Source organism: Rhinolophus sinicus, linkage group LG10 (assembly GCF_036562045.2).
Source record: "Rhinolophus sinicus isolate RSC01 linkage group LG10, ASM3656204v1, whole genome shotgun sequence".
In the NCBI taxonomy this organism is placed as follows: Eukaryota; Metazoa; Chordata; class Mammalia; order Chiroptera; family Rhinolophidae; genus Rhinolophus; species Rhinolophus sinicus.
The window spans coordinates 11,233,430-11,250,676 of record NC_133759.1 but is presented as its reverse complement, the minus strand read 5'-3'; the positions used below and the strand labels follow the sequence as shown (position 1 = coordinate 11,250,676).

Here is a 17,247-nt window from a genome sequence, read left to right as displayed (position 1 = left end):
TTCAAGTAGAGCTGATACCCGCCAAATGCTGAGGTGATGTGGCAACTGCAAATTGTGGACGAAGGGTTGGGATGTGAGTCTGAAGTGGTGGTGAGCCCGTGTCAGCAGACGCTGTTCCTGGGTAGTGAGGGAGCCACCTGAGGGGTCCTCGTCACGCCTGCTCGGTTCATGACTCTCCTGGTATAAATCAGGAGTGCCTCCCTGTGGTGTGCCAGGGGGGGGAGGAAAGCGTCTCTCCCTAGAAAGTGATTGTACTTTCTCCCCCAGGTTGAAGAGGAATGAGTCATCGTCCTCAGTCCAGAATTACTTTCACCTGGATTCTCTTCAAAAGAAGCTAAAGGACCTTGAAGAGGAGAATGTTGTACTTCGATCCGAGGTGAAGTGTGCACCCTGCTCTAGTCCCCTTTGGAAGGGTGGTGGCCCCGTCTGCCTTGTCTGGCAAGAGTAGCCATGGTTATGGTGCCATTCTCAAAGGTGACAGTCTGTGGAACAACCACCTGAACCTTAGCTCACAGCCGCCCTGAGTGCCTGGCAGGCATGCCTCACTTGTGTGCTGGGCGCTGCTTCCCAGGGTAGCACGCACCATCAGGGCAGGGGCAGACCGACTGGTGAATTATGCAGCGTGTGGATGGGCAAGGCTGGCAAACCCGTCTTCCTTCACAGTTAGGGCAAAATCTCCCACAGTGGGGTCTTTCCATGGTGTTCTCCAGCTCTGACAGAGACAGGACTTGGAGGACCGGGGTGAAGGCCATTCTCCTGTCACTGCAGATCAGATACTCTAAAGAAATAGTATCTGAGAACTTGGAGACATACTTCCTAGACAGTTAACTAAACAAGGTTGCGCTTAGGCAACTTGGGAAGTCATGCCTTGGACTGTTTCTGATTGGCTAGGCATTATGCTAGGTCCTTTGCCTGCATTATTTTTTAAAATCTTCCCAACAGGCCTGGGTGCTGGTGACTTTGATTCTCACTGACAGTGGGAAAACCAGGACCCAGGCTGCTAGATGTTTTAGTTCCCCAAGGTTGCGCAAGTTAGCGAATGACAAAACCAGCATTTGCAAGTCTCTGGGACTCACATTATTTCCCTTCACCCACTGTCCTTGTCTACAAACACTGATGCATACAGATTCCATGCTTTTCATTATCAGGCCCTTCCTTGGTTTGTCAAGCGTGAGCTGCATGCCCACCTGGGCGGGCCCAGTGCTCCCAAAGGCCCTCCAATGGGACAGACCACCTGTCACCTGGAACTTGCCCACATGTTGGAAAGAGCCTTACGTCTGGACTTAACAAGACACTCTGAGGCATGAGGAAAGGGTCATGTTCTCCTAGACCTCACCTCTTCCAGCCCCTCGTTCACTGATGGGTTGGTTGCCCAAGCTCTCTCTGCCAGCCAGTGGCAGAGCCAAGACTTCAGCTTTGTGCTCCCAATTCTGAGTCTAGTGCTGCCACTTCCAGCATCCGCCCCAGGCACATAGCAAGTGGTCCCTCTGTCAGTCCCCACCTAAAACAAGCTGAGGGAATCTGATCCCAGCCACAGATGCCGGCTGTTCCCCCTCGGTTTTCAGGAGGGTAGTGTCTCTCTGGGGTCAGAACCTGAGAGCTCAGAGATACCTTCTTCCCACCTTTTTAGCCAGGAGCAAGCTCTACAGAGGCCTGAAATAGCTCCTGGGCATCTGAATTTTAATGCTTTCATATCATGCCTTGTTTTCGCTCAGCTGAATACAACAGGTTTAACTCCCACTCAGAACCTCACAGCACAGTGCCCAGCAAGTAGTAGGCAACTGAAAGTGGTTATCCTGAGAATCCCTGCGGTAGGCAATGCTGTGTCCTAGGCACTGTTGGGATCACAGAGGGGTTTACGGCTGTGCGCCCGGACAGATACAAATTAATAAGCAGACCGACTGGACACAATGGTGGCTTGTACCGAGTTTTAGTGCCGGCGGGAAGGGGATGGGGGCGGGATAGCTCTTGTGCACCTTGCTTTGTGTGGCGCCCTCTAGTGGTGCACATTTTCAGCTTTGAGAATCAGATTCGTGAAGCGGGAGATTCAGACTGCCTTTCTGTATTTGAGGGTACCGTGGGTAACAGGTGGGAAGATGCTGAAGGGCGATTTCCCAGGCCCAGGTTAGCCCTTGCTCCATGCCCCAACCTTGATTGCCCCATCAGCCCCGGTGTGAGTGCCGGGTCTCTGACCTGGGCCTTGTCCACAGGCCTGCCAGCTGAAGACGGAGACCATCACCTACGAAGAGAAGGAACAGCAGCTGGTCAACGACTGCGTGAAGGAGCTGAGTATGTCCCTGGGCCTCTCGCCCCACTCCTACTCCCTCTTTTTACTTTCTGCATCTACCATCTTTAAGACCAGACAGATTTGCTTCCCCCTCACAAAATACAGTCTCTGCCAGCCTGGGCTCAGTAGCTTTTCTCTTAAAACTAGAGGCCTCCCTGCTCTTGTGCGTGGCAGTCCACGTCCTGATGTATGAGAAATTGGGTGCTTGGTTGTCGCTCATGCATTGTCTCAATTTCTCACTGACACGAATATTTAATTTTAGTTTTGGCTTCGTGTTGGAACACTGGATAATAGATAATAATAATTAGAATTATTGAATGGCTAAGTTAGACCCAGCTTCAGGGTCCTGTGTTGAAAATGTGTTGGAAAAAGTGCTTCCTGGTACTTTGATACATGAACGTTGAGACAAACGTTCTCAGCGTCACAAGTACGTACTTCTTTCCACCCTCATTATAAGTTTACAGTTAAGATCAGACAAAGGGGTAAACACAATATTTTGAGCTTCAGCAAAATACTAAGTAAATGAAACACGTTCTATGTTCAAATCTAGAAAAACTGATCCCTTGAGTTATGGCTCTGAATATAGGTTGAAAACATCCAAGGGGACTGTTTTGTGCATGGTAATGGTTCTTTTCTAGAACAGGGTCTCCAGCAGGGGTTCTTGGTAATGATGTGAATCTGTTCATGTGTGGAAGGTGGGGATTCAGCCAGACGCACCTTTGTATTGGTGTGGTGCCCCCGGCTGACTCCCTCCTGAAGCCTGCCTGACTGCCTGTGGGGAGGCAACCTTGGTCAGCGGGGTCGGGCCCCTACACTGTGCCTGGGAGCCACAACTGGGCGGCCGGGTTCCTTCTCATAAGAGACTGAGCCCAAGGAAGTCACTTTGCTTCACTTCACCGTAGAGCAAAATGGGAACCCTAAGTTCCTTCTGATTCATATACCCTCTTCTCTCCCGGCTCCCACCACCCAGTCCCTACCCCACGTCTTGCAATAAAGATGTTTCTTGTACAAAACACAAATAAACCGTTCTCTCTTGGGCTGCATGTCGGGCTTCCTGACTTACTCTTGTGACTGTTACTTCTTGGTCAAAGGGGACGCCAACGTGCAGATTGCGAGCATCTCAGAGGAACTGGCTAAGAAGACCGAAGATGCTGCTCGCCAGCAAGAGGAGATCACACACCTGCTATCGCAAATAGTTGATTTGCAGAAGAAGGCAAAAGCGGTAAGGCTTCTGTTTCTCTGGCTAGTACAGAAAGGGCCTCTCTGAGATCGCCAAGGGCACATTTCTTAATGAATTCTCTTAATTTGTAGATTAGTCTTAGGATGAAAGTAGGGATAAGTGGGATACTATTGCAGCCACTAAGCTTTTTCTCCAAAGGGGCAGCACAAAAATATGAAACCACATGGCACAGTCTTCGGAGGGTAGGTGCTGTAGATATGGAGTTTGGGGATTTAACTTACGAATCATTGCCTAGTATTTGTTTTCATGCAGCACACCTGGCATATTCTGCAGCAGAAGGGTATCCCCTTTAGATTTAAGGTGAAGCAGCAGAAAACAATTTCGTTTCCCATGCTGGGCCTTTGCTAGAAGCGTGAGGGGAAATGCTTCCGGAGAGCAGCTGTGATCGTGGAGGGTGGGGCTGGGGGTGGACTACAGAGAGTGAATATGGGTGTAGGAAAGACTGCCTTCAACACTGTATAAAAGATGAGCTTTTACTCCAGCAGAAGATGAAAGCCCCTTTGTAGAAGTGTGATAAGATCATAATGGACCCAGTAATAGGAGGGGAAAGTTAGACTTTTCTAAGTATCTCCAAAGAGAAGCTGATTTCCCTTCGCCCCGTTGCAGTGCGCAGTGGAAAATGAAGAACTGGTCCAGCACCTGGGGGCTGCTAAGGATGCCCAGCGCCAGCTCACGGCCGAGGTGGGTGGTTCCCCCGCATTTCATCAGGGCCCCCACTTCCAGTTAGGGGGCATCAGCCTCCCTCTGACTGGCTGTGGGTCGTATCCACCTTAACAATCATTTTTATATTGACTCGAATGTCATTTTTACCCCTTAACGAATTCCTGCTGACGCTGTTTCTGGTTGTGAGTACATGGGAGGCTGGGCTGTTCTGCAGCCCGGAGCCTGGTGTGCCCAGCCTCCCAGTAAATGTCCCAATAAGAGATGACACAGGGCACACCATGTGAAGGGAACCCATTCCCAGACAGCCCTGAAACGAAGGTGTCATGATTTGCTCTCCCATTCCGTTAAAGATGTTTTTAATCTCCCTTGCCCCTGGTTAGGATTTTGGGCAATTTCTGAGTCTGTAAGCCTGCCCCACGTGAAAGAAAAACTGAGCCCGGAGGACTGTTAGGCGTCTGGCCTCAGACCACAGAGTGCCGGGCCCGTGTCTTTCTGGCTGTGTGGACGGGTGGGTTTGTATGCAGTGTTCAGGAGATTCTGACCCTCACACTTCCCTGGTCCCCTGCAGCTGCGTGAGCTGGAGGACAAGTACGCCGAGTGTATGGAGATGCTTCACGAGGCACAGGAGGAGCTCAAGAACCTTCGCAACAAGACCGTGCCCAACGCCACGTCCCGGCGCTACCACTCGCTGGGCCTGTTTCCCATGGTGTGTGCTGCTTGCTTCCTGACACCCTTCTTCCCACCCCTCTTCCCATGAGCAGGGGTGCTCATGGTAGAAAGCAGGGCTGGAGTTGAACCTGTGCAGGTAGCTTCTCATTCTGCAGCTTGGATCTGGATTCGAGCTGAGGGCTCCTGAGCCCAGCAGGTGACCTCTTAACTGCACGAGACAAATTGGTTCTCCATTTTCTGTCCCTCTGAGTCTGTTGTCTTTCCTCCTCCCACTCTTAAGAGAGAAATTTCGTAGGAACTCGATTTCGTCGGAACCTCAGAAAGTTGGAAGACGTTATCTGTACATTATTTTTTCCTGACCTTAAGAGAATGTGTGCTATTTTGGCCTCTCGAGTGCATTCCAGAATTCTTCAATTGCCCGTATGGTTCTGCTGGCTCTTTGTATGCTTCTTAGGCGTTCTCCTGATAGCTTTCAGTATCGATGTTCTGAAAAAATGTTTCCCTCTGTGCTGGGTGTGGCACTTTTATATTTTTCATATTATTTCTCCACAACCTTATTCGTTTAGCCCTGGCCTGATTTGTTTGCTGTTTGGGCTTAAGGGAACATGGCTGAGAAGGGGATTTTCTAAGAGGTTAACCCTGCTCTGTACTTGTTGTAGTTCCATTTTGTTGGTCATGTCCCTGTAACTTGGTGAGCTTACTCCTTTTAATTCTGTCAGACCAAAGCCCCTCAGAGGTGAGGATTGTCTTATTTGCAATTTTCTTCCTTCCCTCTCTCTACTACCCTGCACCTAGCACAGCGCTGGGAATGTTGTAGAATTGTAGATGCTTCGTAGATATTCGATTTGGATGGGTGAGTGAACAGACGGAAGAAAAGACGACCAAGAACGTTTATATTTAAGGCTCTATTTTCATGCTGTGATGAAACACTAAGTACTCTCTGAGGAGAGAACCTTTGGGAGGAACTCCTATGAATGAGATAGGAGTGGATGGCTGAGTAAATGTTTGTGAAACTCAGTCCCTTCCAAATTTGGCTTTTCCTGAGGGCTCTTTCCTTTCACCCCACCCCTTGTTGTCTGGTCCACTTTTCCTCAGTTATGACCTCTTTTTCTTCGTTGCTTTCGTGCATCCAAGTCAGGCTCGAGCTCTCTTTCTCTCTCTACTTGACTGAAATCTAATGAAACCAAAAACAATGATACGTAACCTGAATAGTCATCTTTCCAAGCTGCAGAGCAGTGATCCAGCAAGTAATACCAGGAATCTCAGCGAAGAACATTCTGACCCTGATTCCTCAATCTAGAGCTGACTACCCCCAGCTCACAGACTGTGCCCCTTGCATTAGTTCTCCTCCTTCCTGGTTTCTCATCTGGGCACAGCCATCTCCTGGGGGGCCACCTTGTTTCCTGTGCACTAGGATTTACCCCACGCTGCGTTCCGCACTCTGAAGGACAGACCTGTATTTTAAAATGTAAACCGTTGCATGAGAAAAGTTAAATTGAACATCTGCATTTGGGTTTCTTCTGGAGAGATTTTTCAGCTTTCACATTTGCGGAGGAAAAGCTCGTGTTTGGCACAGCTCTGTTTTTGAAGGTGTCTGTCTGTTTTTCAAGTGCATTATTCATTAAAGGTATTTAAATCAATTTAATTTAAATCAATTAAAATTAAATGCAATTAAGAACTCAGTTCCTCCATCACACTGGCCACATTTCAAGGGCTTGATGGCCCCCTGTGGCTGGTGGCCCCCACACTGGCCAGTGCGGACAGAGACCCTTCCCATCATCGCAGGAAGTTCTGTGGTGTGGAAGGATTTAGCCTTTCCCTTCAGGTTGTCCCACATGGGCGTCCTCCTCTGAGGCCTCAGCAGGTGCTTTTCTACACACACCTGATTCTGTTGGCAGACGTGTGAGGATTGTCTGTTAGGCTCTACCTCACACGATGAGGAGTGGCGGGCAGTTCAGAACCCTGGGTTAGCGGAGCCAAAGGGTTAGTGGACCCTGGAGACTGAGAGGACAATAACTTAGGCCTACGTGGGCCGTGACACCCTCTCTGACTGCTCATGAGCTTGGTGGGCAATGGAAATTCGTCCATGTCTGTTGTTCTGAATACAGTGCTCTCTCCCCCCCATAAGTTTTCTTACTCTCCTGTGGCCACAGTGGCAGCCCCATGGTCGGGCCAAGGGAACATAGGGTTTGCTTTCAGACCCGTAGCTGCCTGGAAGCAAAGGGATTTTACACTCAAGGCCCGTTGGTGCCCGCTGCATTCAACACCTGCCCCGATTATTGCTCAGCCGGGGTCTCTGACAATGGCAAATGCCGTCAATCTTGTGAGAAGTCTGCGGGCATTTCAGGCCTCAGTTTACCCTTCTATGGCTAGCCTGGCCGCGTGCCTCTTCTGGAGATAGCGTTTGAGTTGCTGCTCACGTGTGTGTCTTCTGGCTTTTCCCAGGACTCTTTGGCAGCCGAGATCGAGGGAACAATGCGCAAGGAGCTGCAGTTGGAAGAGCCTGACTCTCCAGACATCGCGTACGGCCTCACTTCTAAGCTTCCCGGAGACCACCTCGTGACCTATGATGGTCCAAACAAGCAGTGTTTGGGCCTTCCACAGCTTAAGTCCAGATTAAGGGAAATAACCCAGCTGATAACATCCCACCAACGCCTCCTATTAGGTTTTAAAGATATAGTGTGAGCTTGCAGAAAGTTGGGCGAGGAGAGACGTGTTTCCCACCTCCCTTTAACACCACCACTCATTTTTATCTTTCAATGAAAAACATTACTGTTTAAATTCTTAACGTCTGTTAGGAAAAGAGAACGACAGGAAATGAGATACAGAGGACTCTTCAGGGGTGTGAGCAAGGCTTCCATTTCCTTCCTGGATCCACTGAGGGATAGCGTCCTCTGCGGTCTCTCTAACTCAAGACCTTGCGTATGGCCTGCCCTGTGGTGTTATAAGGAACCTGTGGATCCAGTTTTACCCTGTTTTCTCTGTACCAAATCCCCACCAACAGAACTGAAATGGGTTCCTGGAAGTGCCCAGTGTCCCTGAGCCCTGGCACGTGTGTGGCCCTCGGCATCCCAGGAAGAAGTGGCCATTATAGAAACATGCCTACTTTTTTTCTCCTTGAAAGGGAACAAATGAGCATCAAAGTCTGTGGTTCTGCCCTTAGAGACAGCAATTTCTTTAAAAAAAAAAAATTCATCTGGTGTTTATCATCTCATTATAGAAGTTTAAGACTAACTTTAAGTCTTGTTTTATATACCGCCATGTGCCGCGTAATGACATTTGGGTCAACGATGGACCATATAGACGACATTGGTCCCATAAGATGACAAGGGAGCTGAAAAATTCCTCCTGCCTAGTGATGTTGTGGCTGTCATGACGTCATAGTGCAACGCATGACATACATTTGTGGTGATGCTGGTATAAACAAACCCACTGTGCCGCCCGTCATGTAAAAGTACAGCACATACAATTACATATAGCACAGGATACCTGAGAGTGATAATAGACGATTAGGTTACTGGTTTATGTACTTACTATACCATACTTTGTTATTTTGGAGTATACTCTTTCTACTTACAAAAATAATGGCATGCTGTAAAACAGTATGCTGAGTTCCACCAGCAGTAGCCTCAGACATCGCCTATTTACTGCGTCTCTTAGTTGCATCATGTCCCCTTGTGCTTGATTTAATCTTGTGTGTTGTGCAGTTAACATGCTGTCCAGGCTTATCAGCGAGCAGCAGTAAGCTACCCCGTACAGCCTGGGTGTGTAGCAGGCTACACCATCCGGGTGTGTGTAAGAGCACTGTATGATGTTTGCGTAACAATGAACTCGCCTGATGATGCATTTCTCAGAACATATCCCCGTTATTAAGCAGCATGTGACTGTATATGAAATCAAGAAATATTCTACAAATATCTATTGAGCCCTGTTATGTACTGAGCAGTGAACACTGCCCTCCTGGAGTCTGCATTGTAATGACTATCATGAAAAACAAACTAGCTGGGAGACAAAGTGCGACATACGTACTTTTATTTGTAGGTCAAGCTTAAAGGAAGTGAAAAGCAATATCACTCACTCTTGCTAACATTACCTTTAAGACACAACCACATATCAGAGCCTTTAATTCAGTGGGTGTTGAGTCTGTTGAATCCCAACCAGCACCCTCAGAAACACAAGGAGGGGCCCGGATGGCAGGTTGTTTGGGGGCTCACATGTGTCTGCTGCCTTGTTGGCTCCTCAGTGGATTGTTTTTTGGAGGGTTTATGCCAAGGTCATTCCTACACTTGCTCATTCATGGCTGATGTGTGTTCTCCCCAGTCACCAGAAGCGAGTCTTTGAGACCGTGAGGAACATCAACCAGGTTGTCAAGCAGCGGTCTCTGACGCCCTCCCCCATGAACATCCCCGGTTCCAACCAGTCCTCGGCCATGAACTCCCTCCTGTCCAGCTGCGTCAGCACCCCCCGCTCCAGCTTCTACGGCAGCGACGTCGGCAACGTCGTCCTGGACAACAAGACCAACAGCATTATCCTGGAAGCAGAGTCAGACAACCTGGGGTGAGCCAAGGGGTGTTCTTCCCTTTCTGTTTTGGGGAGAAGGCATGTGGATTGAGCGCAGGTTCAGAATCAGGGGAGAGAGACGGTGAAGAATTGCCGGAACCATATAGACCTTTCCGTTCCCACATGTGTTTTACCAAGCCTCGGAGCTTACTTGATACTGATATTTTAACCAGTTTGAGGAAGTGCCAGGAAGTCTGCTTTTCTGTAAGATACTGAAGGGGATAAGTGTAAATGTGTTTCTTTTAATCCTCACTGTTAAGGTGACACAATAGACATTTGTTGCATGAACCCCTTTGTAGCTGGGATGGTCGAAAGGGTGAGGAGAACTCAGACTATATCTCATGACCAGAATCAGGTTTGTTTCAGAAGGTGGGGTACAGGGTGCCCAGTGAGGACCCATCATACCGAGCGTCCCAGGGGTGGGACTTCCTCCGCAGTGGTCAGTCCCTCTGTCCTGAAGCCCCGCAGGACTCACCCCTCCCCAGCATTGTCTGCTTTGTGCACCCTTTCCTGTGACTTAATAAAATCGTTTTTTTCTGACCAATTGTGTCAGACAGTTGGGACACTGCTTGATCAGAACTGTTTTTGAGCTGTCCGCTCTTTAAATTCAAGAGGAAAGAAGTGTCCTTTGAGCCTGCTGCCCTTCTGGTAACTACCAACTGCATCTGAAGGCTTCTTCCTAAGGGCTCGTGAGGGAGGTGTTTGGAAGGACTGGATTTTACATTGCGTGTGCAAATTTTCATTCTACCTGAGTGCTTTCTTCCCTCTGCTCGCCACCACCCCTACCCTCCCCCCCGCAAAAAAAAAAAAAAAGAGAAAATTAGTTCTTAAGGACAGGCATTTGTTTCCCCATTTTTGCCTGCCTTTCCAAGGCTTGCCTTGATTTCCTTAGAAAATCCTGCAGCCACCCTTGCACACTCAGCAGTAAGGCCTCATTGTACATTGCACAGCGCCCCCTGCTGGGTGTCCTACACTCATGCCGTCTCCCCTCCTTCCAGAAACAAGGAGCAGAGTAAGAAGCCGGGGACCCCGGGCACCCCAGGCTCCCATGACCTGGAGACTGCGCTGCGGCGGCTGTCCCTCCGCCGGGAGAATTTCATCTCCGAGAGGAGGTTCTTCGAGGAGGAGCAGGAGAGGAAGCTCAGGGAGCTGGCGGAGAAGGGCGAGCTGCCCAGCGGCTCCCTCACGCCCACCGAGAGCATCATGTCCCTGGGCACGCACTCCCGCCTCTCCGAGTTCACCGGCTTCTCGGGCATGTCCTTCAGCAGCCGCTCCTACCTGCCTGAGAAACTCCAGATCGTGAAGCCGCTGGAAGGTGATCACCAGGGGCCTCGTCCCCTCTCTGTCCTCCTCGGCGACTCGCTGTGGTCCCTGATCCACCATCAGCAAGCAGGGAGCCTCTGTCACGCCTACTCCTTTTTCTTCCGGGATAGCCGCCCACGCTGCTGGTTTGAGTTCCTCTGAGGGGCCTCGAGCCCCGGTCCCCAGCTCCCTGGTGCAGGTTTGGAAATACACACACAGGCGCCCAAGACAAATCTCGGCCAGTAAGCCAAAGAAAAGAACATGCAGACGGTGGCTTTCTAGTTCTCTCTCTCTCGCGCATTTAGAACCTTAGACATGAAAATCTTTTTGCGAGGCAGATGCACTTACAAGTTAATTCAGTCCTGCCTGGGGGTCCGAGCAGCGTAGAGAATTAATGCTGTGATTTCACAGAAATGTTGGTGTCAGGGAGGGAGGGGTGCAAAGCCACCGGTTTATGTTTTATTTCAATAACCACATGAAAGCAATTTGCAGTTTGTCGGCTCACCATGTTTTCCTTGGCTCTTCCAATAAGGAGACTGGGGCTTTCTTCCTATGCAATGTTCTGCTCAAGGCTCCCAGGCCTCAGCAACTTGAGGGCCAGGAAGGGGGTGGCTGTGCAGGCCCATGAGTTCCGTGCCTCCTTAAGCCTGGGTTTTCCAGGGGCGTTCCTCTTTGTAGTACCAGGGACACCCCACATGATTAAACCCATGAAAAACTCACCTCTTTTTCTTTCTTTTTCCTTTAGGCATTATAAAATTTCTTCCCTTTACCTACCACTACCCACCCAAGATACACCAAGTGTTTGTAATGTTCATTTTTTACTCCTGTGTTTTGGAAACCCATGTTAAGTTTGAGAAGGGGTTTAGAATTCTGTATTACATACCTAACGCAAAGCCAAATCAGAATTTCTGTACGACAGTGTTTCTTAACTTTTTAAAAATTATTGCCCCCTTTAAGGAATTATTTTAAGACATTTATTCCCCCCTGAAAATGTAATGCCACAGATATACTGTTTATGTACAATATGTATATCTGTGTTCTGTGCCTAAAGAAAGTAGATTCTTTTCACCCCCACAAGAACCCATTTTCAACCCCTTGTGGGCAGTTGAGAATTCTTGCTGTAAGATGAGGTTTGCTTGTTAAAGATGCAGGACATGCTGGGTTCTGTATCCCCCAAAGCGAGGAAGAGGGTGGGTTTACATTCTTTTCTCCTTTATTATTTTTTTATTATATAACTTAGGTCCTTCTTAGATTTCAGAAAAGGGATGGCTCATTCTTTAAAAATTGTTCATTCAGTTGTAAGCTTGGCGATTGTTTTCTGATCCACAATTATGTCTGTTTTTTCTTTCAATAAAATCTTCCATTTCCGCAATTTTACTTTTTGCCTTTCTTTTCTTTTTTCTCCTTTGTCTCAAAGATCATTGGAGTTTATCATCTCTGTCTTGTCTGCTTTCTATATTTGACTTTGTGTTTCATTAGATCATTTAAGGATATGTTTTTGGATTCATTTTCCATGTGTATTACAGGAAGAATTTTTTTTCTAATTTATTTTGACCAATTCATCGTTTTGCTTTTAATCTTGTGACATAGATAGCAGTAGTTTTGTGACAATGGAATAAGAATGAATCCCATTAGATTTGCAAGATAAATTTCATCTATAATACCTGCTCACGAGGAAGTTAAATCACAACCATTAAGAATTCATCTCTTATCACTATGGCCTGTAACGCATCCGATAGGCATCTCTCTGGCTCCATTTTGTAGTTCTTGGACTTTTTCGCTATTTAAAATACAATCAATGTTTTCTTTCTTCTTCCCCTCCACAATTATCTTTGGTGTTATTGTGTTGAATTTGATAAGGTGGAGTGCTGGCATGGAAGTCTGCCTGTCACCGGCTTCAGTGCAGCTCTAACTGTGGCACTGGATAAGTTACCTCACTTTTTTGAGCCTTCTTTCCCATATTTGTGAAATAGGGCTCACATCTGCCACAGAAGATTGTGGTGAAGATTAATGTGATGTGTTTTATATTATTACACCCAGCACCTAATAGGTCCTAATTAAAACTTAGGCTTCTCAAATGTGTTCCTATCCCAGCAGCTCCTGTCTAAAGAGTGTCCTTACTAGTGCTGAGACCTGGACCAGCATTGTGCTGGGGCCGTGTTCTCACATCATCCTTTTCCACTCACCCACTGGGAAACTGATAGGATTCCTGTGATCTCCAGTGGCCCAGGTAAATGTACCTGGGGTGAGGCCCTGGAGAATGTTGGCTGGGAATCATCGCAGATAGCCAATCTGTGTCTTCCATCGGTGTTTCCCTTACCTATTTAATTAATCTTGCTGTCTGCTTAGTGGAGTCAGCCAAATAGCTGGGCTAGGTGTTTAAGAATGCTAGCACTCTTGTTTCTCTGTCTTACCTTACATGTTTTAAGCAGGTGGAGAACAAACAGAACATTCAGACTAGAAAACATATATCTGCATTAAAAAGATGAGTCGGGCAGTATTTTCCCCCCTGTGTTTTGTTCTTCCTTTCTGATTAATTATAACCAAGATAGTATTTCCAAATAAACGAGTTAATATGTATCAGGGAAAAGCATACACGTCTAAACTGTACATTATCCAGAAGGTTTAGTTCTAACTTTAGGCCTCGGGTGCTCCTCTGACATAAATGAATTTGCTTTTCTTCTCCGCTGATGACGAGTACCTTTTGGTTAGAACAGTGGGGTGTGGAAGGAAAGCAAACAGAGGGACAGGGGCAGTGAGTGTGATTCTGGTTTTTGTACTGTCCCTGCCCTTATTTCCTAGGTGCCAACGAGGGAGGTTCCTCTCGACCCCGTCCCGCTTGCTTGACCCCAACCTCATTCTCATGGGGGTGGGAGGAGGTGGTGGTGGCAGGCGGTTGCTAACAGTACAATGATCCTCCTGCTTTGTGCTTGACAAATACAGGAAGCCCGGCTGGGAAAAGGGATAGGAAAGAGGCAACGAAAGCTCTGAATAAGATCCAATTCACATCTCCTTTCACTTGGATGCCTTCTCGTATGGAAGGAAGGACTTCAGGTAGCCAGGCGATCAGCATTCCTCCATGGTGGTCCAGGCAGTAACAATGGAAGGGAGGTGGGGTGTGAGGTGTTCTGCCCCAGTGCTGGGCTCAGCAAATCTTCCTAGGGCCTCAGAACCAGTCAGGAGTGGAGATGGTCTCTGAACCCCACCACATGCCGTAAATAACAAGGTTGCAGATGCTTTCACCAATATTCACTTTTGCAGAACCGAAAACGCCTGTATGAGGATTAGAGAAGCCATTCTGGTATGTTATTGACCTTATATCTGAGACACATATGTTGGCTGAGAGGCAGTCTATATCGTTAAGACGATGGACACTGGAGCCAGCCTGCGTTTGAATCCAAGATTGACCAGTTGTCAGCTGTGCAGCCTCTGGCAAATTACTCTGCCTCCCATGCTCAGTTTTCTCATCTGTATAATGGGGACAACAGGGTTATAACGATTAAGTGAGAGAACAAATGTAGACTTCTTAGAAGTGTGCTTGGCACTTAGTAAGTGTTCAATAAAGGTTGGCTATTCTTATGTGAGTAAGGGATGCCCGAGGCGTGGTGTAAAAAGTCCAAGTACGACGCACTTTTGAGCACCATCTTTTGGTTGTAATGTCACTGAATTCAGTGGCTATGCACTTTTAGGGAATTCAAATAACCCCATGCATTCCAGTAGCCTCTTTAACACCAAACAGCAAACCCTTTGCAGCCTCATTTCTCTCCGGAGCCCATACATGAGGTGGGGACAGATGGGTGCAGGCTGTTGAACAAAAGCAGGATCCAGGCATGTGCACCTCTGGTCTGGGCCCATCCTCCAGCCTCACCGAGTTGTTTCCCATGCATTGTAAACATCTAGTGTTCCCATCAGAAGCATGTGGAGATTTGGCACTTCCTCAGCGCAGTTCTTCACCTTCCAGTGTCTGTCGACATTCCCTTTCTTCCCCTTCCAAAAGTAGAGGTGACGTGGCCACTCGTAGACAGGGATTTCTCACAATCGGTCTAAGGCCCGTATGTGCAGTCCTAAGCTGGATGTCGTGTGCCGTATTGAAGACTTCTCCCCAGTGTGGTTTTGTTGCCTGGAATGTGCCTTGTACTTCCAGTGAACTCGTGAACAGGGGGCCCATTATGGATTATAAATGGGGGCTCTGGGGGTGGCTGGCATGAGAAATCCCATCTTCAGGCGTGTGTCTCCTAGCGGGTCCTGGACACCTACCTGGAAGTTTTACTGTCCACCATTTATGCTTCTCACTTAGCCCGGGTTCCTGGCCAGAACGCTGATGTCCTTGCTTATTTTCAGGCCTGTAGATTTTGAGGGATGGCCAGTGTGAGGTTACCAAAGGAACCCGGCCTATACCACTGCTTCAGTAACTGTGGAAGTTGTGTCACTTCAGCGAACCTCAGTTCCCTCCCGTGTGAAGAGTGGGTAGTAAGACTCACTCATAGGGCCGTTCCGAGGAATGAGCTGGTATAATACGCATAAAACCAGCTGCCACGCAGGGTAGCCCTTTGTACAACGTGTCGCTGTGGCACCTGGAAGCCCAGATCCCAAACCTGACTTCAGCCCCGGCCATTTGTGCGCAGTCCTGCTTGCATGTGAGCTCCCTTTGAGGAGAGGGCCCTCGGATTCCTTCAGATTCTCAAAGGATCTGAGAATAAGAACTGTAGCCCTAGGTCAGGGTTTCTCAGTCTCGGCACTGTTGACGTTTGGGGCCAGGTCATTCTTTGTCACAGGGGCTGTCCTGTGACAGGATGGGACAGGCTGTCCTGTGCATTATAGGATGCTTGGCAGCAGCCCTGGCTCTACCCACTGGCGGCCATTAGCACCCCCTTTTCCTCCACAGTTGTGACAACCAAACATGCCACCAGACATTACCAAATGTCCCCTGGGGGTCAAAATCGCCCCCAGTTGAGAACCACTAGTCTTAAGTGTGTCTTAGCACCTAGTGAGAGAACAAGTATGTGATGCCTTCTTTCATCATATGCATCTCTTTCTTATTTCTTTTTTGCATTTAGAATATTTTCAATTTATATTCAATCGATTGTGGTTAAGCAGGTTACTATTGTATACACTTAAAACTGGGACGGACCTCAAAGTGGGTGTCCAGGAACTCTTCTAAACATGCATTGGCGTTGTGGACAGTTTTTTGTCTCTCAAGTGATTTGAAATTGCCCGTTTACAAAATCCTTTCGTAACTCCTTGGCTGAGACTGTCCCATGGGAAGTTACTTTCCAGCAGTGTTTGGAGGTCATACCCTCACCGTGCACCCAGAGGGTAGGGAACTTCTGATGAGCATGGGTTCTCTGCATCTCAGTCACATTTCTCGTGGGCTTCCTGACCTCACTGCCTGCCTGCCTTTCCCTTCTCTTCCATCTTGTCTTCCTGAGCTGCTGGCATCCTTGGCTCCCCTTTCTAACAGGAAAGCCTAGTAGCCTAGAGGGCTTCTTGCCCAATGAACACAGGACAACATCAGTAAATCAGTGGTCCCTAGGACGCCATGTGTGCGGGAAGGCTCTTGCTTTCCCATGCCTGAGCCCCTCTCGCAAAGTCTCTCTTGAGTGTAGCATATTTATTTGTGTGGTTAACTCCATCAGGAGAATGAGGCTAGAACACCCAGCCTCACGGGCCACACATCCACAATCCCCGGGCCGCGTGAGGTGTAGTAAATTTGCAGGGAGAAGACGGGCCGGGCAGGGTCCCAGCACACAGCAACATGCTAAAGGTTCTGAGATGACCCTCAGTGGATACACTTCTTAACCCAGGTTTCCTAAGCACACTTGGAACACTTCTGTTTGTGAGCACCTGTGACACTCTCGAGGCCCTCAGGGACACACTCCGGTGTTATTACAGACCTTGCATGGTGTCATTTGAGAGCTGGGGTCCGGTGTCACTGAGGAGATGGGCAACTCTGCCTCAGACCTCCATGCAGACTTACCATGTTCCTCAGTCCCTTCTTGAGACCTGTTCCCTCTCCCTAAACCTGGAATACCTTGAGGTTGCTGGCAGATACAGAACACCTACGTGAGGGAGGCGATGGCCGTGCCTACCGCTTATCTCTGTGTGCTACTTGAGTTTCTTCTTGCTGTCCTTTTGTTGTGCCTCCTGGGGTTGGCTTCACATGGCCTTATTCTGCCCCTGCTCTGTCCTCCCTGCTCCCAGCAGTGTGTACTCAGCATAGAATCGGCACCCACCATCCCCTCCCCCGACCCCCTTTTGCGCCTGTCTTGCTAATTTTTTCCTCTTCTGTTTCTAACGTGATTCTGTGTTAGATGTGGGGGTTGACATGAGTTGATTAAAATAAAGAGTCTGTCACCAAATGCCCTTGGCACACAGTATGGCATGAATTTTACTTTAAAAAGAAATCATTTTGATCCCTTAAGTTGGTGCCCCTTCCAGACATGGTGGGGTATCAGCTGCTGTTGCCCAGCAAGAGGGGCAGAGGCAGTCCCCAGAGTTCCTCCCGGAGTCCACCCGCAGAGCTCAT

At 48.4% G+C, this 17,247-nt stretch overlaps 1 protein-coding gene across 12 annotated transcripts in view; it reads left to right on the top strand.

Moving 5' to 3' along the window:
* The window catches only part of TRAK1 (trafficking kinesin protein 1), a 168,127-nt gene that overhangs the window by 135,729 nt on the left and 15,151 nt on the right, over nucleotides 1-17,247 (top strand). For all 12 annotated transcript variants that reach the window (XM_074312568.1, XM_074312572.1, XM_019727550.2 and 9 more), the window contains 8 exons: nucleotides 268-376; nucleotides 2,211-2,289; nucleotides 3,379-3,509; nucleotides 4,134-4,208; nucleotides 4,759-4,896; nucleotides 7,305-7,381; nucleotides 9,180-9,416; nucleotides 10,418-10,734. In XM_074312568.1, the coding sequence (XP_074168669.1) occupies nucleotides 268-376; nucleotides 2,211-2,289; nucleotides 3,379-3,509; nucleotides 4,134-4,208; nucleotides 4,759-4,896; nucleotides 7,305-7,381; nucleotides 9,180-9,416; nucleotides 10,418-10,734 (1,163 nt within the window). The remainder of the gene's footprint in view (nucleotides 1-267; nucleotides 377-2,210; nucleotides 2,290-3,378; nucleotides 3,510-4,133; nucleotides 4,209-4,758; nucleotides 4,897-7,304; nucleotides 7,382-9,179; nucleotides 9,417-10,417; nucleotides 10,735-17,247) is intronic.